The sequence below is a fragment of the Dendropsophus ebraccatus genome, chromosome 10, assembly GCF_027789765.1.
Source record: "Dendropsophus ebraccatus isolate aDenEbr1 chromosome 10, aDenEbr1.pat, whole genome shotgun sequence".
NCBI lineage: Eukaryota > Metazoa > Chordata > Amphibia > Anura > Hylidae > Dendropsophus > Dendropsophus ebraccatus.
In genome coordinates this window covers 26,671,394-26,697,138 of record NC_091463.1, presented here as the reverse complement: position 1 = coordinate 26,697,138, position 25,745 = coordinate 26,671,394, and the positions used below count along the sequence as shown (strand labels likewise).

General features: G+C 42.6%; 1 protein-coding gene across 4 annotated transcripts in view; it reads left to right on the top strand.

Annotated features, from left to right (window-relative positions):
• The first annotated feature begins 7,990 nt into the window (after positions 1-7,990).
• Positions 7,991-25,745, top strand: part of STRBP (spermatid perinuclear RNA binding protein) — a 59,384-nt gene continuing 41,629 nt past the window's right edge. For all 4 annotated transcript variants that reach the window (XM_069986779.1, XM_069986780.1, XM_069986782.1 and 1 more), the window contains exons 1-4: positions 7,991-8,081; positions 15,703-15,920; positions 22,526-22,691; positions 24,772-24,916. In XM_069986779.1, coding sequence (XP_069842880.1) covers positions 8,079-8,081; positions 15,703-15,920; positions 22,526-22,691; positions 24,772-24,916 — 532 coding nt within the window. In that variant the 5' untranslated portion in view covers positions 7,991-8,078. The remainder of the gene's footprint in view (positions 8,082-15,702; positions 15,921-22,525; positions 22,692-24,771; positions 24,917-25,745) is intronic.

The window sequence follows — 25,745 nt, the reverse complement described above, 5'->3', positions numbered from 1 at the left end:
GCACCTCACACCTATGGCTGACACTAATGCCTCTCGGCCACATTTTAAAAACAATACCAGGATGTTGGTATATAATTTGATCAAACCATATTGCCCCATGTACCACGTGCCTGTCTCCTGGTTTACATGGGTCCCTACTCCATCTCCACACTGTGTCGGTCAGCGACCGCCAACCCCGCAAAGTGTCCACAAGCAGGGAAGGGAGGCCATAAAATGGCCCTGCAACCCCAATGTCACAGGACTAAACCCAAAGGGCCCCCCCAATATAACTCTATGGAGCCTGACTCTCTTCACTGGTTTTCATCATCTGTATAGGTCTGAACACTTTTGACATTTCTCTGACATGTCAAATGTTTTTTAATCCACAGTGACACTTTAACTCGGAATGCCACTTCAATACAGAAGGTATATTGGAAAATTGGATAACCTACACTTTGCTGAAATAACCCTAATTATTATTTATTTATTTAATTTATCTTTGAGTAAATCCAGCAGCCCAACTGGCTCCGCTGCCCTCCGACAGCATTACTGTGGATTATTCAGTAGGTGAAAGTCAAAGTAAACGACATCAAGCAGAAGGTAGAACAGGTTTGTATGGTGGCAGGCAGGTATGTACAGTGTTTTACGAGCAGCACCCTGGATAATAAGTCAGCGTGCATCATGTCCTTATTGGAGTAAGGCCATTTAAAATTCACAGAATACCTTGTTCTGGTGACTAGCATAATTTAGTGTTATTGCTGGAGGTGGCGCTCCGTGCATCTTTTTGCAATGACGTCTTTGTAACCTGTTTATTGAAGATATAGTGAGAACCGGCTAGCTCCCCGCGGAGTGCTTATGGCTCTAGGCTGAGAGCTGTTTTTATAGAAGGGCCCCTGGGTACTTTTCTGTAGTTTGGTCTTATTCCATTGGAAAAATAAAAAGTGTTCCCAATGACCTGAATCCATACTCAATAGGATGCAGTCATGAGGTGTGTATTCCCATGGCATATATGGGATTATTCAGTTGCATTATTACTCTGAATACGCTTTCATGGATGGCTTTCAAATTAATAATATTTTGCTTTCAGCAAATAAAAGATCAATTATAAAAGTAAATGAGATATGAGTATATACAAATACCACACACACACACACACACACACACACACACACACACACACTGGTACCTTGGTTTAAGAGTAACTTGGTGTAAGAGCTCACAGTTTTTCATAATTGTGACTTGGTTTAAGAGCATTGCTTTGGTATAAGAGCTCCCTGTACTGGGTGGAAGCGCAAGTGGAGGAGGGGCATGGTCTGCATAGCAGAGTCTGCAGCACTGTACTCTGACCCAGGAAGTCTCCCTCACCTCCTAAACCATAGCAGATCCACTTCAGGCTGGGGCTTACATCAGGGGACAGGACTGTGGAGGTAATCTCTCCATAGCTGTAACCCCTCTCTCCCCGGACAGAGAGTGCTGCATGTATGTGCCCATATCTGCCCTGCTCATTGCTTCATGCTCCCTGCAGTCTCTGTCAGCCCTTGTGTTTCCCATTCTCTCCATTACTGTACAGTAACTTATAATATCATAGATTCTGCTGTTTCTGAATGTTTGTTTCATCTCTTTTACATGTTGTTTAGAATAATAAATCATTATTTTTGGTGTGTGTTTATATATATATATATATATATATATATATATATATATATATATATATATAAATATAATTTTATTTTATTTTTTTGGTCTGAGGTTTTGACTGGTGGTGGGCCGGGCCTGACCCCCAGCAATCACTTTGTTTCTGATCAGAGACGAGCAAATGGTGTACAGACTCCATAGACTGACTTTGAGTTGCCACTCTCCACACTCCATCCATATCCATGATGTCTTTTCTTTTACGCCAAAAATGGACCCCAAGTAAATACAGACCATACAGCTGTTTTGGGGCCCATGGTGTCCCTGTCATGTCAAGTGGCAACATATTACTGCTGTGGCTACTCTTAAGTGTGTTTACAGATTATTCAAGGGTACTCCAGTGGGGTTTTTTTTCCCCTTTTCCTTCTTTCAAATCAACTAGGGTCAGAAAGTTATATAGATTTGTAAATTACTTTTATTTAAAAAAAAAACTCAAGTACTTATCAGCTGCTGGATGCCCTGTAGGAAGTGGTGTATTCTTTCTAGTTTGCCACAGTGCTCTTTGCTGCCATCTCTGTCCATGACACAAACAGTCCAGAGCAGGTGAGGCTTTCTATGGGTATTTGCTACTGCTCACGGCAGTTCTTGACATGGACATATAGCAGCTGAGAAGTACTGGAAAGAATACACCACTTCCTGCAAGACACAAATGAGCTGATAAGTAATGGAAGACTGAATATTTTTAAACAGAAGTAAATTACAAATCTGTGTAACTTTGACACCAGTTGATTTTTTCCCCAGAGTTCCCCTTTAATCAAACCCGCAATATGGTTCACAAAAACATAATATATGTAAGGGTATACACCCAATGGTTTAAATGTGTGAAGATATGGAAGAAAACAAGCTGTAAAACTATGCTACTATACCGTGTATACAATAGAGGGAAGTGAGCACATTGGTAGTATCCTGAAGTACAGAAATTCAGATCCTATAGGGGGAAGCTGCTTCCAAGTGGGTGTCTTTGAAGACGTCTTGAGTGCAGCCTATAGTGTCAGGCTATTGACCTCAGTATGTTCAGATGTTCCTTGCATTTAATATATATCCATATTTCTGTCACAACCTTGAGAGCTCTTTACATAACCCAGGAAAACCATCTGTGTAGAATTCAGTGTGTCAGGAGGTTACTGTATCCTTAGAGGATCGGACAGGCCAAGCTGCAAATAAGCGGGGATAAGGGGGAACCCTGCTGGGTGCAGCTATGTAGTGTAAAGGAGCAGTAGTGTAGTGTTCGCCTTAATTCTCCCCCTATGCAGGGTATATAATAAGCTTACCAGGATGGGTATCATAGGCTCAAATTATTTTTCCAAAAATGATTTTTACTTAATGTTGTCAAAACTCGAACGTGTTGAGTGAAAAAAAATGAATTTGAAGGAGAAGCAGCTGCTGAATACGGACTTGTTAACCATGTATAAAGCCATTCTGGACCCTATGAATTAAAGGGATTTTTCAGGATTAGAAAAAGCACAGCTGCTCTCTTAGAAAAACGGCGACATCTCTGTCCTCAGGTTGTATGTGGTATTACAATTCAGCTGCATTGACTTCAATGGAACTGAGCTGCAAAACTGACTCTTAACCTGAGGACAGGAGTGGTGCCCTTTAAATGATTTACTATGATAAAAATGCTAATAATTGAGAGCTTGGCCTGTAGGACTCCAGGACTGATGGATCTTTTCCCGGGTTTAAAATCCATAGTACATCGGCCTCAGACATTGATCCTGGCGGGCCACCATCTTCCAGACACCTGCAGCAATTGTGGCAGGAGGAACTCTGGATGTTTTTCCATGAATGCAGCCGGCAATCTATTCACCCCAGGCAACTTTCATCAGGGAATAATTTAGGAGCCTCCTCCATCACCACAAGGGCGTGTTCACACGTTCAGGTTTTTAATTGCGAAAATTCAATACAAAGCCAGGAATGGATCTCAGAAGAGAAGCCTCAGCCTTACCCTTATGTGTCTTTCCTGCTTCGCGTTCAATAATTGCAATAAAAAAAAACCTGAACGTGTGAACACACCCCTATGGTGAGAATGATGGAGGAGGTTTTTAAATTATTCCCTGATGAATATTGCCTGGGGTTGATGGATTGCCCACCGAATTCTTTACATGGGTGGATCTGGATTATTTCTCTCTTTTCTGTCAACACTGAAAGATTAATTCTAGACTCAGATTCTCACATTAGAGGCTGCCTTCTGCTTTATTGGTGTAGGGGTTTATATAGAATGTGTGCATAGTATTCTGTATATACGTGATGCTTGCTACCAGGCAGCGCAGTCAGTGTGTCGCTATATATATATATATAATATAATATATATATATATATATATATATATATATATATATATATATATATATATATATATATTACGTAAAATAGGTGTAATTCTTGGAACTCTCTGCTGCGGAATTCCGCCTGTCTCAGTGTGCCATAGCCCGTCTATGGGAGAGCGTGCACTCCTCCACACTGAAATTATGCCTATTTTACTCAGTGTGAACATAGCCTAACAGAAGAGGATGCATTTTGACATTGGCCTTTGTGCTACTGCTGTTCTGTTTAGAAGCACTGCACTGGTATGGAGTGCCGTCACCTGGATTACACTCTATCCTCAGTTTTACGGCTAATGGTGCGTTCACACTGTACGATTATGCTTCAAATTTTCGCAATAACGATCGTGTTTGAGTGCTAATCGGCTTGTGTAAACACAGCGAAAGATGAAGCGCCGAGCGAGAAATCGTTCATTGTGATTCAACATGTTCTGAAATGGTTGTTAGCTGAAAATTCACAGATCGCTTCGTGTAAACAGATTCACCCTCTGTGTGAGATGGGCTTAAGCGCTCTTAAAAACAATCGCAATAACAATTTTTCTAACTATTTATTCATCTAAACGCTGGTCGTTATAAAACACAAATCGTTGAACGATCGATTGGGTGAATAATCGCTCCGTGTAAACATAGCATAAGTAACCCATATGAGACTGTATTATTATGGTGCTCCTTTTGGGGGATTACAGGTAGTATGATGCTGGTAATAAACCTTAAACATTCTATTACTATTTGTCAGTGCATACAACTATCATAGAGGATGTAGACTGGGAACCAGTTGGCTGACTGGTTTAGAGCTTTCCGCTATTGGTTAATACAGCGCTATGTATGAATGGTATCAGTGATCAGCTGCATGGTAAAATATAAATTGCTGAAAGCCTTGATTAATACTCATGCCAGGAGCCCTGAAAACCTCCTTGTCTTTGCTGACCTACTTATGCAGTTTCCTACAGTGGTGGAAGCTGTTAGAGAGTGAAAGTTGGCTTCACGCCAGGCATAAAATTATACGCCAATAGAACTTTGCTGCTGAAGAATTAAAAATAAAATGTGCAAAGTGTCCTGTGAAATCCTACCTGCACGGGCTGGTGGTTGTGGCAGCAGCGGATGGAGCTGGCACTGACAGGCTTTCTCATTAGGGGCGGCATGCAAATATTTGACTCCTAGAATGAGCTGCCTTCTAGAGGGTGCTATTTAGGTAGTGCAAATAGTTTTCCAGCTGCGTGCGGGTCTGCACACACAATAGGTGGATTTCCTGACAGCCATTTGTCCTGCGCACATAAGCCGCTTAGGTTTTTACTGATTGCTTTGAAGATGCGGTTCCACTTATTAATTTCTACTGTAATTTCAGAGCCGGCTGCCCGTTAATCTAGTCAGCACGTCCCAAATGGTATGTAAAGACCACGGGTAGAGAGGAATTATGTGACAGTAAGTAGGACAGTGCCTGGGAATTATCGGACCAGAAACAGGACAGTGTGAAATCCTCATCCCCAGCGGTTACAGTCTGCTCCTTGTGTAGGTCTAGTGCACACGACAGTGGCTTTATACAGACAATACTCTCATCATTGTCTGCCGCCATCTATTGAGTTTGCTTTGCCATGGTTGCCATTGCTTGACAGTGTTTGTTGCGTTGTGTAAGCGTATACTGCACAGTGTGATGTGGATGTTACGGTTTTGGTATAGCCCCATTTGCTTGGCTTCTTTTACACCATGTTTATGCCTCTACTTTGGCAAGCTGTCTAAGCGGGAAGCCAATGTAGAGCCTGACTTGTCCATGAACTTTGATTGTGACACCATTTGCTCCATCATCCGTGGTCACAATTGGACTCCATTCAGCCGCTGTGTTAAGCTAGACATACCTTACCCATCAGTACCGACTCATAGCACCTTTCCAGGAGGTGGATTAGATGCCAGCTGAGGACAGGTATTGTAAGGTTGTTTGTGCCGTCACTTATCCAAACCTGTCATCGCTTTCCTGCTCCCTGATCCGTGCATTATTAGGGCGACTTCTTCCCACCCCATTGATTCATAAATTAATCTGTTTGGGTGTAGGGAGAGACCTATCAGTCGAGAGCAGAGAGACGCTATTGGGCACCACCCTGATGAGTCTCTGTTCATGTAGCATGAAAGTGACGACAGCTTCCTTTTTAAATCTATAATTTCCGCAATATTTTAGAGGATTAATTCTACTGGTTGATCACTGTACCACCTAATATTGTGGAGGACCTTGTTCTATCATAGTCAGCAGTAATGTGTAGGTCTCCTGGTGGATTCTGACCCAGTGGCTGACCTTTGCACCCTTTGCACAGAGCAAAGGCTGGGGCAGGGAGGAGGCCTGTCCTGGCAGATAGACTGGCCGCTCAGCCAATCAGTGACTGGTGCAACATCCCAGTGACTGACTAGCTGAGCGGCCAGTCCATCAGCTGGGTTGTGATGTGTCCGCTTCAGAGATCCCGGAGCCAGTGGGGGTTTTGTGGCCAGTCCTGCTGCTCAGCGTGGGCACAGGGAGAGTTACGTTAGTACTTATAATCAACCCCCCTGCCAGCTGCCATATTTTATAATCTGCTGGCTTCTCCTTTTAACTACTACATATCCAGAACACGGTACAAGGCTTGGCCATCTTGGTGATGCTCTGAATCACAGTTTGGCCTTTGTCACCTCTGTCCTTACACTTGTTTCTGCTTTATTTCCAGCTTAAATGATGGTATATTATTTTGACCTTGCATGGGGTCATTTATAAATAGAATTATACAGAGCTTCCCATTAATAGCACATGTGCTCACCGGCTTCTATCCAGTTGTAATTAAAGCTTAGCAGGTTGACGCCTTTTGTTATTTGCTGTGAGAGTTGAAAGAGAATATGTTGCTGCGCTCAGTGGCCGCTCATCGATCAGCAGCTTGATCCCTCGTCTCTGTGTCTCAGCCTCTACAAAGGAAACTTTTCTGCTGTCCTCAGCTGCTGAGTGCCGATGCCCTGGCCTCCGAGCAGCTAGTGATGGAAGCCGGATCGCCGAGGTATTAGGAGGAGGCGGTGTGATCAATGTGCGCAGTAACCTCACCATCCAGCTTCCATCAATAATGGGGAGGATAAAAGAAATGGAGAGCACGATTAGGATTCATAGTTACCTGTTACTGCCTGGTGTGGTCATGGAGGGAAACATGGATGGAAGGACTTTCATCAAGTCTATTCTATCATTGCTTTTCGTTTAGATCTTGCGGGTATAGTTTTCTTTTACACTTATAACTAATATTTCCTTTCATTCTGTCACTATATTTTCAATAACCCAGACTTTAAAGCTTTTGGGCCCAAATACAGACTAAACCAGGGCCTCATATGGAGCATAAGGACCATGTAAGTGCCTTCAGGCCTGGGATGCAAGCTTCACCTCTGCCCCAGCAGTAAACTGGAGTTTTTATTCATTGGTATTTCCTTAAAAATGATATCACTTATATAGGTAGAAGGTATAGGTGATAAAAATTACATTCGGGGTTGAGTAGAGTTGAAGGTTAATCTGTCAGTATACAGTGGCGTAATGTATACAATAAGACACCGTAACTACCCTACCAACTAACCTAAAGTAAGGCATCCCCCCTGAAAATAAGGCACCGCCTGTTGCCACCCAGAATACGCCTAATCCCCTTGTGGACCTTTACATACTGGTCCATGGCTCCCACGTCCTTCACACGTCCCAACGCACGCCGCCGCATGCCTGTGGCACGTCCCACCGCTTGGAATATCAAGGTTTGGGAGAGAGACGGCTAATTATAGGGGTTGCTGGCTTTAGAAATTTCTAGATATTTTGATTTCTTTTCCTTTCACATTAAGGTGAAATTAGTATTAAAAAGATATATGGAGAAATTTTTTTTTTCTTTTAAATAAAATGTAGTATTTTAGTTACCTCTCCCTTTATTAATCTCTTGTTTTCCCTGTCTAGGGGTTTATGGCCCGCTGCAGACACATTGAATTAGCTGGCTGAGCAGCTGATGTGTGAGGATCCGGAGACATATGTGGAGGTTGTGCCACACAGAAGCTTTCCTGTGGATACCTGCAGAGAGAGAAGCCGTGAAGCAACAGTGAACTCCATTCATCAGGATGGTGAGTAGTCACAGACACTAACTATACAAGGCCTCCGTCTTACAGCATTTATGGCAATGTTACTGCACAGGGGACACAGGCACGCTGGGCGATTTCTTCATTTCGTGGCGGTGATAAATGAAAAAAAATCTAATGAACAGCCTTGTGATTATAACTAACAGCATAATTATGTTTAATACATAAGATGATAAAAAAAACAGTTTTTCTGATATACATTGTTTATGAACATAAGCCACAAATAATACAACATAGTAGCTTTATAGGTTATTTCAGAAGCATCAGAAAAATCTGCAGCATAATAGTCCTGCTGCGGCCATGAAAACCCACAGCGGGCTCTCCGATCTGAAGCCTTTAAAACCCCATTCACATGCATTGTACTGTTCCTCGCAGAATTATACTGCCCAGTCTACACCCAAATCTGCCTCCTGTAAATGGGCGCTATTAATGCACCACTGATTTTCTAAATAAATGATTACTATTTTTTTTTCTTAAAATTCTGTTCTTTGTCCCGACAGTCCCTCTCTAAATAAACCCCATCTTTCTTTGTGCCACTCATACATAGTCCTGTACTGTGGGAACATGCTTGCAACTCTTTACATACAAAGAAAGATTTGTCAGTCAGAGAGATCTGGCTGCTTTGTGTGATCGGCAGCAGCCATGGTGGCTTGTCACACACTGCAGCCCCTTCTGATGTCTGGCTACAGGTCTGCACAGAGGGAAGTGTCCAAGAGAGACATCCAGGTGTGACCTTGGGCGTAGAGAATAGGGTATACATTGCTTTGTCTTTCCTACTGCATCTGGTGCATCTGAGCAGGCAGATCATTGTTACAATGGGGATATTTAAAGGGGTATTTACATCTCAACTAATATAGCTATACCTGTAGGACCTGTGAAGTTAAATATTTTTCCAAATACATTCATTTAACAAACCTGCCTCCTCCTCCTGGTATGCTACTTTTTCCATTCCATTGTGGACAGCTTGTTGTCTAGGTTACCGGCCACCACTCTGCTTTAAAATCAGTGGTCTGCCTGATATATACCAAGCTGCCAACAATGGAATGGAAAGAGCGGCCTATCAGGAGGAGGCAAGTTTCTAAATTATTTTATTTGCAAAAGTATTTAATTTGACGGGTCCTACAAGTATAACAGTATTAATTGGGATGGGAATACCCTTTAAAACCGTTAATGGTATCGCGGCATAGATGTTATAGAACGGTGCTGCAGCATAGATGCTATGATGCCATTTTTAATTTACCAGCTTGTGTCATCTCCCATACACTGTACAGATAGAAGAGGGCGTCCAGCTTCCCTATATCTTCATAGCACACCCTCAGAAGCAGCAGGGATGATATTCTAGAGCTGTGGGGAGCCGTGAGTCAAGCACTTGGGTGCACTTTATCATCAGAAGCTTCCCAACTATAAGATCCCCACTGTTTTTTGGCATATATGGATCCCCTTCTAAGTCTTCTCTTCCCACTAGCACCTGGCTCTGAAGGAAACTGTAGCTGGCCCCGTTGACTTAAATGGAGCAGTTTAGGAGGTGCCACTATACAGAGGGAAAACAGTAAGGGGGGGGTGCACAGTGCTAAATCAGTTATGCTCCCTTCATTCTCGTAATCGATTGGGGCCTATCATAGTAACAGGATGTGAATACCCCTCAGTGTTGGGAGCTGAAGTCCATAGAGATGAATTATTGAACAGAGAGGAATATTATGTGAGTAAATGTCACCAGCAGCAGCTTCACCGTCAAGGTGACTTTGAACTTTCTGCTGCAGTCTAATGTCCGGTGTCACATTTTGGAAATCCTTTGTCCTGTCCGCAGGTGCTCCTAAGGTCACTAAGCAGGCCTGTCTGCATTTGTTGGTTAGGTACAGCTATTGTTACTGGGATTATCCTCAATCTTTTCTGTACAGAATATATTCACAGGGTCATGAATATCCTGCTTGGGGGAATGACTAGTCTTAATAGATACAGCCAGGTAACTTTCTATAAAAGAAATTCCCTTTAAGCGTACCATTTCAAAAGAAAAAAACAAAACACTTTGTACATGTCAGAGACGTCAAATAGAAGCATGCGCTACCGGATTTCTTCCGGCTTGTTTAGCTGTTCAATTGTGGTCTGAACACTCAGACTATAAAAATTTTGATGTGTCTCTATAACACGTTGGCATATCTACGCAATAGGTTTTATCGAGAGAACCCAGTCTCAGGACCTTAGGGCCCTATTCCACCGGACGATTATCGTTCAGATTATCGTTAAATCGTTCAAATCTAAACGATAATCGTTCGGTTGACATGCAGTTAACGATTAACGGCCGAACGAGAAATCGTTGATCGCTTTATAAGACCTGGACCTATTTTTATCGTTGCTCGTTCGCAAAACATTCGCGTTGAATAAGACATCGTTCGCAGTAGATACGAACGCAATAGCGAGGAAAAAACTATCGCAAATCCGATCATAAGTAACGATTATCGTTCCATGGAAATGAGTGAACGTTTTCAGGTCTTTCGCAATAGCGGTCGTTTGAGATCGTTAACGATTATGCGAACGATAATCGTCCGGTGGAATAGGGCCCGTAGTCCTCCAGATTGATGGAGGGCCCCCACCTTGTCAATAACTCTATCCCTGTAAATAACCAAAGAAAACAAAAGCATATGCACAAAGAGGTAGCACATCACAAAAATTCTTTATTATAATATTACCACAAGTACAAAAATATTCACTAAATCAATCTTGCAGGAGTATAGCAATGAGGGAGACAAACCCCTCATACCACTCTACATTAAAAACAATTAAAATGTCCACATAAGTCCTGCCGTTGGTGCCAGCAAGGACTATTCAACCACACCGACCCTGGACTGTATACACAATATAGGAGTATAACCAAGCTGCCTAAGCAGAATCTCTATAGCATATAACAATACCGCAATGGTATATATATGAAATCAAAAGGTAGAGATGATAACCATATCAGTCCTAAAAAGTAGGAGAAGTGGGTCAGGTGGGAAGGAGTTACCCCACGCGTTCCGCCGCCCAGCGGCTTCCTCAGGGATATGGGTGGTAAAGTAAAGGGCATGCTATATATGTATCTAAAACATGTGAGGACAATTACAATTTTGATGAGATATCATATCATACCATGTGCAGGAGGATCCGGCGTCTAGCGGTAGCGGGCGCCATCTTGGGAAGGCTGCACATGAAATGAGTGAACGTTTTCCGGTCTTTCGCAGTAGCGGTCGTTTGAGATCGTTAACGATTATGCGAACGATAATCGTCCGGTGAAATACGGCCCTTAGTCCTCCAGATTGATGGAGGGCCACACTTTGTCAATAACTCTATCCCTGTAAAGACACACTCAAGGTTTTCATGCTTATTTAATACACACTGCCTGCCTCTATTCCTACAGCCATCTGTTTAATACCAGCTCTGCTGTATCAATATTCAGTACTGTAGTTGGGTCATGTGTCCAGAATTCAGACCACCAGAAAATTACATGGGTTTGTATGTCCAGGGAGTGGACTGTCCGCCCATCTGGCCAAACACCAGACTTCTCACCTCCCAGCTCTATATACGGCTGCTATCTCTTGCCGAGGGGCCAAACAGTGACAAATTGCCTATTGTATAGCATATGCATCATCTAGATGTTTGCTGTTATTTATCTGATATTAAAAGGGATATCTAGGGTTTAAAAAACAATAGCTGCCGCCTTACAAAGACAGCGCCACCCCTGTCTCCAGGTTGTGTGTGGTATTACAAGTCTACTCCATTCACTTGCGCTGTAGTAATGACTACACACAAACCGAGGACGAGTGGCGCAGTCTTTCTTTACTCCTTCCTGGTGGTCACATCTAAAATATGATAAAAAGCAGAGGAATGAAGACGCACGCCCTTAGCCGGCATATCGCTTCTTGACACTTGTATCGGGAAGACTGTAGTCATTGTGCAGTCGCAGGAATTATGCAAAGCGTATGTAAATGTTCCTGTCACTTCCGAAACACATTTTATAGGAGAACAAATATTTGCATGCATTATACTTTATGGCGCTGTAAAATGTATACAAAATCATAACACATTCATCATATATATATCTCCTCCAAATGAGAGTCCTACACACATACATTGCGGAAAGTGAGAAACTGCATCCAGCACATCAAACAACTGCAGCCCATTCTGTGTGAATAGCGCCAGAGCTTTCCTGCCGGCGCGGCTGCTGAGTCTTTCTATTGCTTTATCCAGCTTTAAATAAAATATAGGCTTTAGCCGGGCTGTCAAAGGCGAAGAGCGCCACTATAAAGAATCTCTGTAATGTCATTGTCTTGACCCCTAGGTGAGATTTTTTCCTCTTCCATGGTACATCATGTGCTGAGAAGGGATGTAGCCGGCCTGATTTACCTTGTGATTCCATCTGTACTAATACCGAGGACAAGAATGGCCAAGCGATCCAATTTAGGAATAAAGCTTATAGGGAATATAATAAAAAAAAAAAAAAAAAGTTGCTTTTATATATTATGGATTAAATGATGGTCACAATTATTGTCTAATACTCTAAGGACTGAGGGGAACCAGACACAAATGTGTTATTTTCCAGGCCTGAATAGCTATGCCAACAGTGCGGTCATTGTGAATATGAAGCTATCTCTGCTTCCCATTCTTCCTATTGTTCTGCCGCTCAGTACTATGGCTGCGTGCCGGCCTGCTGAAAGCTTACACCGGTTTATAGCCCCAGTGTTATGTTATTAAAGTGCGCTCCAGCGGAAGAATATGAGGACATCTATCTTGTATAGCGAACAGCCGAAAATGAGTGGTTCCCACCGTTGTACCAACTAAATCACGGCTTTTAATACAGAATTGTAGAAGCATATTAAATATTTATTTGCCGGTTTATGTCTTGTTTTGGCAATGTATACTTAATTTCTTCATATGTGAGTGGGAGAGGTATATAAAGACTTCCTAGGGGTAGTACAAGCTATCTGGAGGTGGAGGTACACTTAGAGGGAGTGCAGATAATGTAAAAGGACAGTATAAGGTTAACGGGGCGGGGGGTTAACCTACCTGTATAACATGTCACCTGTCCATCCCCAGCGATCAGCTATTTATCACCTATTCTGTGCACAGGTGACATATTTTATTGTTAGGTTACCCCCAGCAATCAGCTTCTTAAAGGTGCGTTCACATGTACAGGATCTACAGCAGATTTGATGGCGCAGATTTGAAGCTGTAGATTCAAAGCAAATCTTCAGCTTCAAATCAGCGCCGTAAAATCTGCTGCTGATCCTGTACGTGTGAAGGCACCCTAAGGGCCATATTATACGGGACGATTATCGTTCGAAAAATTGTTAGGCTGTTAGGATTTAAATGATAATCGTTTCGTGTAATAGACAACGATTAAACGACCAACGAGAAATCGTTTGATAGAATTTGGACCTATTTTTATCGTTTGATCGTTCGCTGTGATAAGACATAGCTAAAATGTACGCAATAGCGACGTCAAAACAACCGCAAGAACGATCATAAGTAACAATCATCGTTCTGTGTAATTTCCGGTCGTTTGCCATAGCGGTAGTTTGAGATTGTTTATTGTTAGTCGTCAAAAAACCACTTGGCATAATAGTACCCTAACAGTAAAACATGTCACCTGTCCACAGAATAGGTGATAAGCAGCTGATCGCTGGGGGTCTCCCACCAATGATAAGAATAGGAGTCCCTTGTCTCCAAGAGTGAATGGAGCAGCAGTGGGCATGCTCTGTATCCGCTCCATTACTATTAGACTGGTAAATATAACAGAGTCCTATAGCCAGTGGAGTGGCAGCTGAGGAGGCAGACTTCTGTTTGATGCAATTCATTTGATCAGTAGGGGTCCCAGAAATTGTACTCCCACCATTAAGATACCTATCACATCTAGTGAATAGATAAGTTTTAATAATAAAATAATCCCTTAAAGGGAACTTGTCATATTAAAATTGTGTCCAGTTATTATTATTATTATTATTATTATTATTATTATTATTATTATTATTATTATTATTTATAGGGCGCACTTAATTCCAGAGCGCTATACAGGCGACAGGGGTAACAAACAAGAACATTACAATCTCAAAACACATTACATGAAGGCAGATGGCAGACTGATACATGGGGAAGAGGACCCTGCCCGCCAAGGCTTACAATCTATGCTAATTTTGACTAAGTAGTCATGTGGGCGGTCCTACTCAATGATTGTGAGCTGTCTGTGTGCAACTGGGCCTATTGAGCTGTCAGTCACTTAGAGCGGCCACATGACTATTTATGACAAGTTTTATTATATATCAATCTGCTTCTTCCGAATGGGTTAAACAGTAAAGCCCTGTTTGTTTTTGTAGGCTATATTAAAGATAAGAGAGCAATGTATCTGCATCCTAAAGCAATACTTCAGAAGAAAAAATATATGAAAATTAACTGATGGCAGCAAGTTATTGAGATTTGTAAATTACTTCTATTAAAAAAAAAAATCTCCTAGTATTTGTATCAGCTGCTGTATGTCCTGCAGGAAGTGGTGTATTCTTTTCAGTCTGACACAGTGCTCTCTGCTGCCACCTCTGTCCATGTCAGGAACTGTTCAGAGCAGCAGCAAATCCCCATAGAAAACTCATACTTTCCTACACAGTTCCTAACATGGACAGAGTTGGCAGCAGAGAGCACCATGTCAGCCTGAGAGAATCCACCACTTCCTGCAGGACACACAGCAGCTGATAAGTACTGGAAGACTTGAGATTTAAAAAGAAATAATGTACAAATCTTCCTGAAACCAGTTGATTTTAAAAGATGTTTTTTTTTTTCCTCCAGAGTACCTTTTTAAGTATGATCCCAGCCATGATGGTTGTCTGAGAGCAGCAGCTTGACTGACCTGGATCTCCTCATGTTCCTCTTGTCCTGGTCAGGTGTATGCAGACACACAGCGCTGACTCTTCTGACTCTAAATTAACCTCATTCTTTAAATGTAAATGAATATTTCATTATTTTTTATGCGATGAAGCAAACAGAGGCAGGATAATGACTTGTGTATTGAAGTCAATGAGACGTTTCCCTGTCCTCAGCTCTCTCCTATCCACATAAACAGAAGATATTGTTAAAGGTGCAGGAACATAATATCCTATGAATAAGTCAATCAATCATCTTCATTGTCACAAATCAGTTCCTAGCATTCTGGGTAATAAATACTTCCCCACTAAAAGCCAACTTTTCTTTCCACATCAGATCATCGAAGGGAAGAAAAAAAAAAATCTTGTCTTCACTTGACTTGTGACATGGGGATCAATTCCTTACTTTGCTATGAGACTTAGGATACCTTTTTCTTTTACATGGTTCTATGTAATTGTTTGAACATCTAGGTCTTGAGATGGGCCGTATCCTGGGGGACTTTGTTACCAGTGTAATGTTGAATAGAGACCCATTAAGCGGTATCTCCACCTGACGCTTTGCTTCTGGAACATGCCTCAAAGACGACATGATAATACCCGTGCACCATTGTACAACTCAAGTATAACATTGTTTCTCTTGACTCTAATGATAGTGGTTTTCTATTGTAATTGATAAGTATTAGAAATAATCATTGTTTTTTTCTCCTTTGTGTATTTTTTTTCAGAGATCCATTCGATCATTTGCTAATGATGATCGCCATGTTATGGCAAAACACTCTACTATATACCCTTCTCCGGAAGAGTTGGAAGCAGTCCAGAACATGGTGTCTACGGTAGAATGCGCCCTCAAGCATGTCTCAGATTGGATGGACGAGTGCACTAAATGTACAGCAACAGAGAATGACCTGCAAATCAAATCCGAGGAGAAGGAAGAAAATAACACGTGAGTAAAGGGACGGACATGTATCACAGTGGACGAGAAAGATTCCCATGTAGCTGAAGCAGGTGGGAAATCTCTGTATAGTGACCTTCCATCATCTTTTGCATAGAAACAAGCAAAAGTACTTTAGAAAAACTTTTTATATGATGTTAATGAGGTTTGCCTCTCTATTTTGTGGACTGCACCTTTGGAGATTCATTATGATGGCTCCGAAAGTGTTTAAAAGGTCACGATACGTTAGTGACACAGCCCTGCAGCTGTGTCAGTACAGTAGGCTAAGTCAGTACAGGAGTGCAAACTTTTAGACTGTCATGTTTTTGCCAATGTGCGAATGGCCCCTTAATCCTTATAGTTTTAGATCTGGTATGGGGAATCTTCGGCTCTCCAATTGTTGCAAAACTACAATTCCCATCATACCTGGGCAGCCAAAGCTAAAGCTTTCGCTGCCCAGGCATGATGGGAATTGTAGTTTTACAACAGCTGGAGGGACGAAGGTTCCCCATCCCTGTTTTAGATGGTGGTTCACTGATCCGGACAACAGTCTCCATCATTGCGTTACAGACATGTTAAGACGGTCCTAGCTGCTTAAAGGGGTTATCCAGTTCTACAAAAACATGGCCACTTTCTTTTAGAGACAACACAACTCTTGCCTCCAGCTCAGGTGCGGTTTGCAATTAAGCTCCATTCACTTCAATGGAACTGAGCAGCAAAATCCCACTCAAGCTGAAGTGGTGCTTTCTCTGGAAGAAAGTGGCCATGTTTTTGTAGCGCTGGATAACCCCTTTAATAAACGAGTGTTGATCTCCCTGATTGGTATTAATATTTAGAGCCTATGACATGGCTCGATGGTCACGTGACCCTTGGCTTTAATCAGCTGTCAGCCGTACATCCCCTATTACGTGGGCAGGTTTCCGTTTGATGGCGAGTTATTTTTAAATATGTCTGCTAAGGAATAGGCGTTTGCTCATTCTTCTCAAGTTTACACAGCTCGCCCCACTGGTGAGCGTGTTCACTGGCTGACCGCTGCGCTTTTCACACAAGGCCGTAATCAACCCACATATATGGAGCTTTAGGGCCCTTTAACATGGCCCGATCGGTGAGTTTGGCGCTCATTTACAGGCAGCTGGGCCACATAAGGGATTGCTTTATATTTCTTTTGGCTGTAGAATACATTATCGGATGCACATCCCCTCTTCATACAGGGAGACGTGCAGCAGATAATAACTTAAAGGACTGCACAAAAGATTGAAACAGCGGCTGACAAGTGAGCATTTGCACGTCCATCGGCTGATCGCTGTCTCTTTTACACAGGTGATGATCAGGTAAATGAGTGCTCATTACCAATAATCGATCCTTGCCTTCTCCATCGATCCTTGCCCTCTGGTTGTGTGGGGTCCCAGCATTCAGACCCCCCACCAATCTCACATTTACCGCCTATCTATTGCATTGTGAATTTCATTTTTCCATTTCATAATAGGAGCAGAAAAACTGAATTCAATCTGTGATGGATCCATCATAGAGCTGACAACAGCGGCAACCATCATTGACTTATAATAGGGTCCGTTGGGTTCCTTTGTTTTGACAGAAGGAATAGCTCTGCATGCTGCACTTGTTTTCCTGTCATACATGACGGAATCTGCAATGGAGCCTCTAGTACAAAAGCGATGGCAGCCTTACCCCGGAATACCCCTTTATTAACATAAATTAGCACTATACAGGAAAAGTACGGGCCTGTCAGTGTGCAGGATTACCTCGCTTTACGCCATTATGTTTTACGAATTGGAGACTTAGTAACCATGCAAATTAGATGGGGGGTAGTAAGTAAGTTACCGCCATCTTTCCTGAACCCTTCCATGATTTGCATGGGGCTGTGTGTTTTATACAGAATTTTACTTTTTCTTTGCATCAATACTGGTTACATGATAATTAGAGCCTCCATTGTTTGCTTATTCATTCCTCCTTATTACTATTTTCCCATAAGCCTGTGTTCTATAACCATGGGAAAACCCGGCGTAGACATCTGACACTTGACAGGTCTGCTCATTACAAGCTGTGTAGTGAATCTACCTCGGGGAGAATTCCCTTATGGACTTGATGAAATAGTTGCTTCTTAGCAACAGACTTCCGCAGAGATGCCTGGTCAGCATGAACAGTGTTACTACTGTGTACACAAACACCATTGAACACTATGAATAGCTGGTTATGAGCGACCAGGCATGAAATATGGCCATTTGGGCTGCAGAGCCATGGAGATCACTGGAGTTCACATGCACAGTTACACAGCACGCTCTATTGCTGTACCTACCAGGGTAGGAACAGGGGATTCGGCCCTCCAGCTGTTGCAAAACCACACTTCCCATTATGCCTGGACAGCCAAAGCCTTAGCACAGATCAGTTTATTTACTATAGTAGCATCTAATACATAGCATATAGGGAAGACATTATCTTTAACTGGGTTGTCCAGCAAAAATCTTTTTCTTTCAAATCAACTGATATCAGAAAGTTATATAGATTTGTAATTTACTTCCATTAAAAAATCTCAAGTCTTCCCATACTTATTAGCTACTATATGTCCTGCAGGAAATATTGTTTTATTTGCTCTCTGCTGACATCTCTGGTCGGGACAGGAACTCTGTCTCGTTTTTATATGAATCCCCATAGAAAACCTCTCCTGCTCTGGACAGTTCCTGGTTCGGCCAGAGATGTCAGCAGAGAGCACTGTCAGACTGAAAATAAAACACCACTTCCTGCAGGACATACAGCAGCTAATAAGTATGGGAAGACTTGAGATTTTTTTAATAGAAGTAAATTACAAATATATATCTGACAGCAGTTGATCTGAAAGAAATTTTCACTGGATAAACCCTGGAGCCAATCACCAGACAATTGTCTCTGCAGTTATAAATACAGTATAATATAGCTTGTAGCACTGATTCCAACCATATAAGTAATCGCTATCAGCATTACCCATGTACTCCAAAAATATACATTGTAAATCTCCCACGGCGTATGTTAATTACACCTATCTAGGCATTGGGGCAGTCCTCATGGGTAAAGCAGTCACGACTGGCGGGTAGAATCCTGTGTAATCACTCCTCTCTGGAAGCGTCGGCACTCAGGGACGCCCCTTCTGTGGCACTGCAGGGTCCCACACTGAGAATCGCACTCTTATTTAATCTTATTCAAAAATCTTAAGTCTTCCAGTACTTAATGGCTGCTGTATGTCCTGCAGGAAGTGGTGTATTCTTTCCAGTCTGACACAGTGCTGTCTGCTGCCACCTCTGTCCGTACACTACTTCCTGCAGGACATACAGCAGCTGATAAATACTGGAAGTCTTTGTAATAGAATTAAATTACAGATCACTGGCACCAGTTGATTTGAAAGGAAAAAGAAATTGGATGAACATAGGCTGATTGTCGGGAATAAGCCTTTCTAGGAATGGTAATTTGCCCAATAATCGTCCTGTCTATAAGGGCCTTTAACTGTTCTTGTAAATCCTGTCTGTGATTATAAATAGAACATAGGATCCATCATATACAGTAGATAATGGTCACAGCTCCTCCCCCTTCCTGCACATTGACCTCTGCACAGGTCACAGAGCATGCCTAGTAGTCAGCTGGTCAGTACCAGACATGGTTCCTGTGGTCTGTATAGCTGCCCCATAATCATGTACAGAAAGTAGAATAAAAAAAATCACAAACAAACTAGATAAGAATAAAGAATGTATCAGTAATCTGGGTTTGATGAGCTAAAATTTATTCAGGTGATGCATTTCCTTCACAACGGAAAAAGGGTCTGTAAGAAATGGGGAGTTCTGTATGCTGTCCAGCAATGTCTTCTGTAGGTAAGCCAGGATTTAATGCAAATGGCCAGGCACCTGTATAAACACATGGTCTTATTTAGTACTTGTAGTGGTTGGAAATCTTCTCATACTACATGGATATCAGTGACAGATTCCCCAAGAGAACTACCAACATTTTTGGATTGGAGCCACATTCCAGATAGCACTTTGGAAAAGTTGTTTGGGAACCTAAGGACTTGATAATCAATCCCCTAATCTCTTCCCAGGTCAAGTGAAATGGACCTCTTAGAGTTTGTTGCTCCGAAGTAATAGAACCTCTTAGGTGCCCTTATGTAGTGGAAAATGTGGACCTATATCCCTTGCCGCACTATGACATGTCCAAAATAGATATGATGTTCTGATATCCTGACCATATTAACTGTGTGTAAACGTGTGTGTTATGTATGTTTATATTGTATGTGGCTTTTCTATTTTAAATGTGATAGAACATCCTTCTGACATTGCTTCCGTGTATGACTATGATGTATACTCTTTACACTGTAGTCATACTCTAATCTTTATACCAGGGATCGGGAACCTTTCGGCCCTCCAGCTGTTGCAAAACTACAATTCCCATCATGCCTGGACAGCCAAAGCATCGCTGCTTCATACTGTACTAGAAAATGTACCCGGCGCTGCCTGGGTTTAATGTGTCAGTGTGTACGTTATATTTGTTCCAAGGTCGCCCACAAGGCCAGTCTATTCCTTTTTGTTTTGTTTTTTTTTGTTTATGGGGAAATCACCAGGAGCACTATTTATCCTGAAAGTTCTGCACTGTTTATGTTCACTGTAACTTAGTCACGTTAGAAATTAACTAAAAACATTTAACATCCTAAATACCTAATAGCCAAACTTAGATGTCATGTGAAAAGACTTTATACAGAGCCTGGTTGTATACAACATTGGCAGTGTTATATACAGAGCCTGGTTATATACAACATTGGCAGTGTTATATAAAGAGCCTGGTTATATACAACATTGGCAGCTTTATTTTCAGGTACATAGACATAAAGATTTTTACCTGATCCAACTCTGGAGCAGGCAACATACAATTGTCTGTGCAGAAAACATGCAGAATCCAGATTCATCAGGCCTGACTGTCATATTTGTGACTGTGATTCTTTGGATATGCACATTCATGTCTTATAGCTCTGGCTGAGGCTAATTCCCTTACCTGTGCATTGCTGTTTGACCTATTACATATAGTGGATCCAGTGGTCGGTTTTCTTATTGCTTGGTGTTGCTTTGGACTACTTGTTGTTTCCTACTCTCCTTTATACTTGTGCATGTTCAGCTTGGCCGGACTCCTCCGGTGGCCATGGTGAAATCCACCTACCTGTGCGGCTTCATTATGGGCCTATGGCGCCATTCAAATCCCGTGGGCGCCCATGTGACCTCTTTGCCACCTGTCCTGCAGCTAAGGAGGCTGGAAGACAGGGTCTCCAGTGCGTCTCTGCGAGAGCGCTCTCATAAAGATGCATTGGACACCCTGACTTCTGGCCTTCAGTAGCCCTGTAGAAAGAGCATCAGAAGAATTGTGGCGTCATTGCCAGTGGGATCTGAACAGCACCGTAGGACTGGAATGAAGCCGGACGCCGATCATCATTGGTAAGTGTATGCATCGGCATGTGGAATGCTTCTTTAGTCTTAAGATATTTACCATGATGAGTCCTACGAGTACAACTATATTTGTTGAGATGGGAATACCCCTTTAATTGGCTTTTGGTTATGGAGGGGTTAAAGGAACACCATGTTGTAATTGCTTTCCCAGGCAGGTGATTAGTTTTTTTTTGTGTTTACTTTGCATTACTAAATAAATTTTAATATGCCTGGTTGCGAGTCCCACATCCCTGGGCCTAAGTGCGAGGGACATTGCTGACACAGCAGCCGAGCGTCTTGTTTTAGTGTACTTAGAGGCATCCTCACGTCCTGCTTCCTGCCGGCTAAGCACTATCCACCTCTGCGAGTAGCCTATTATTCATAGCTCAGGTAGAATGATCTTCCCAGTGGGATTTAGTAACCCACTGCAATCTCTCAACGTGAAATAAATGATAGTCTCACAGATGGCGTGATTCTGGGTACAGTTCTGCTGCTTACCGCTCCTCCATAAAATCCCTCAGAGTCGGCCTGCACTCGGCTTACCGTAAGGATGCTTCTCAGAATTGTGGAGTCCTCTCAAAAGATGGCGACATGTCTGAGGGCCTGTTTGTTTATCCTCCTCTAGCTGGATGCCGCTGCTTCTTACTCAGGGCATTCAGTACAAAGCTTTTAACTTACAAAGAATAGGATGCATGTCAGAGATGTTTGTTCAGTATAAACAATTGGCAATACTGTGCGCTGCATCCTAAGTCCTAGGCTCAGTGTATAGCCTGGGCAAAGCTCAAGGTGTATATGTCAAACAGGGGGCTTCGTTCACTAATGGGAGGTAAAATTGTGTCCCTTTGTCCTCCATTTCCATTGTATATGTCCTTTTTTTTTTTGGCTAGTACAGCTGTTTAGCAACTGCATCTAAGGATGGGATGCCTATTGGTGCCTTGGTAAACGCTTCAACATTCATCCATTAGCGCATTACATATCATTTCCTAGGGTAGTATTACAGACTTTTAGTTCTTCCCAGCTTGGAGGTTTCCAGCTGTGTATTTCAGACTTTATTGTATATATGTAGAACCAATGCATTGTATGACTATTTGCGTAGTGTAAAGTCTTATTCTCTATGAATAGTTTTTAGTGCTGCTGTTGTCTAACCACACGTTGCTTGTTTTTCAGGGACGAGAGTGGTCGGGTGCTATGTGGAGTCATGAGAATTGGCCTTGTTGCCAAAGGCTTACTCATTAAGGACGACATGGAGCTGGAGCTGGTTCTCTTGTGTAAGGAGAAACCAACAGAGAGCTTATTAGTAACAGTGAGAGAAAACCTTCCCATACAAATCCAGGTGAGACACCACATCAGCCTGTTAACTCTTTTCTCTCTACAGGTTTGCAAGATGTTATAATTCAACAATGATTCATTTATATGGTACGTTCCTATGTGTCACAGATTCCATACTGCCATCTGTGGCAGATCCATGCGTCTCCTGCATGTGCATGGGATCCAGTCTGCCATCGTTCTTACGATTGGTGAGGGCCTCAGCAGTTGGACCCACACTGGCCAGATTTTTATACCTTGCTATAACTAATAACAGCTGTAGGCAGGGGTTTAAAGCTTCTTCATAGGAATAACCTTTTAGATTTGTTATCTAGTCAAGTGTCCACAGGACAGGGATGACTATCTAGTCATGTGTCCACAGGGCAGGGAGGGGATTACTATGTTGTCAAGTGTCCACAGGGTAGGGATAACTACACTCACAGGCCACTTTATTAGGTACACCTGTCCAACTGCACGTTACCACTTAATTTCTAATCAGCCAATCACATGGCGGCAACTCAGTGCATTTAGGCATGTAAACATGGTCAAGACAATCTCCTGCAGTTCAAACCGAGCATCAGTATGGGGAAGAAAGGGGATTTGAGTGCCTTTGAACTTGGCATGGTTGTTGGTACCAGAAGGGCTGGTCTGAGTATTTCAGAAACTGCTGATCTACTGGGATTTTCACGCACAATCATCTCTAGGGTTTACAGAGAATGGTCCGAAAAAGAAAAAACATCCAGTGAGCGGCAGTTCTGTGGGCGGAAATGCCTTGTTGATACCAGAGGTCAAAGGAGAATGGGCAGACTGGTTCGAGCTGATAGAAAGGCAACAGTGACTCAAATAGCCAACCGTTACAATTAAGGTAGGCAGAAGAGCATCTCTGAACGCACAGTACGTCGAACTTTGAGGCAGATGGGCTACAGCAGCAGAAGACCACACCGGGTGCCACTCCTTTCAGCTAAGAACAGGAAACTGAGGCTACAATTTGCACAAGCTCATCGAAATTGGACAGTAGAAGATTGGAAAAACGTTGCCTGGTCTGATAAGTCTCGATTTCTGCTGCGACGTTTGGATGGTAGGGTCAGAATTTGGCGTCAACAACATGAAAGCATGGATCCATCCTGCCTTGTATCAACGGTTCAGGCTGGTGGTGGTGGTGTCATGGTGTGGGGAATATTTTCTTGGCACTATTTGGGCCCCTTGGTACCAATTGAGCATCGTTGCAACGCCACAGCCTACCTGAGTATTGTTGCTGACCATGTCCATCCCTTTATGACCACAATGTACCCAACATCTGATGGCTACTTTCAGCAGGATAATGCGCCATGTCATAAAGCTAGAATCATCTCAGACTGGTTTCTTGAACATGACAATGAGTTCACTGTACTCAAATGGCCTCCACAGTCACCAGATCTCAATCCAATAGAGCATGTTTGGGATGTGGTGGAACGGGAGATTCGCATCATGGATGTGCAGCCGACAAATCTGCGGCAACTGTGTGATGCCATCATGTCAATATGGACCAAAATCTCTGAGGAATGCTTCCAGCACCTTGTTGTATCTATGCCACGAAGAATTGAGGCAGTTCTGAAGGCAAAAGGGGGTCCAACCCAATACTAGCATGGTGTACCTAATAAAGTGGCCGGTGAGTGTATATTGTCAAGTGTCCATAGGACGGGGATGACTATCACGTCAAGTGTCCACAGGGCAGGGAGGAGATTACTATATTGGCAAGTGTCCATAGGGCGGGGATGACTATCACGTCAAGTGTCCACAGGGCAGGGTGATGATTGCTTCAAGTACCCAAAACACAGGATGGCAATTGCTTCAAGTGCCCATGATTTCCATTACAGGCAGCTAAGATTTTAGCCTTGTATGTCATTTCTTCACAGCCAGGATGGGAAACCTTTGGTTCTTCAGCTGTTGCAAAACTACGATAGGAATTGTAGTTTTGCAACACCTGGGGCCATAGGTTCCCCATCCCTCCTTTAAAGCATTGCTTCTTTTTTTTTTTTTTTTTTTTTACATTGAATTGCATTTATTTGTACTCTTATATTACAAGAAGACAATTTTTACCTCTTTTAACCTCCTTCCTTTTTATCCAGAAACTCACAGAAGAGACCTATCACGTGGAACACTCCATAGACGACGCATCGATAATCATACATAATTCAAAGGAACCCAGGTTGTCTCTTAAAGTTATCCTAACGTCCCCGTTATTCCGAGAAGAGGAGGACAGAGCAGGTGGAGGTACTTGGGCTTTCTTCTGTCGGATGTTGTGAGGAGCAGGTTGTTCAGCAGCGTCCACCAACCCTCTCCAACATTTATTACCTCCTAGGGACCTGTCTTATGCTTAGATGACTTGCTTCTTTTTTTGCCCCCCTCCCCTCCTTCTCATCTGGTTCCTGGTACTGAAATGCACATTGAAAGATTGTATTGATCACTTATAGATATAGTCAATGTTACATAAATTGTCTTACTTTGAAGTCTTTCATTTTGTGGTACTGAACAGATTCTGCTACACAACCTCAGTGCTGTTTTTTTGGCCTTCGAATAACATGAACAGAGTCCTTTCTTAAACGTATATATATACACATATACACAGTAAACCTCACGAACATATAACCCATATCCTGCTATATATGACCTTTTATTCAGTTTCGACAAATCCAATTCAACCTTTTCATAATGTGCTTGTAGCAGCTATGAGGTTGGGTAAGTCATAAGTAACATAGTACTAATGTGGTCATGATTTTCTTTATTTTTATTTCTCTTGTTTTTTTTCCCCCCTATCCCTCTTCATTTTATGGTCTGTAATATTTGCTTCAGCTTCCCAAGCCTGTCCCTACAAACTTGCCAAGCAACACTGGACCTATGTCAGACCTTTGACCAACAGGCCACACTCTGTCATGTCAACTGAGGCAGCCAGCCCACCTGGGCAAGATGGACTCCCTGTCGCTCCTCCCATCTTTCTAGCCCCACCCTCTACTTTCTGTCCTTCCCACAAACATCAGCTATACAGTGTCAAATGTTGGTCAGTTAGAAATGTCAGTGGGGCCATCTGGGAAGAATGGTAGCC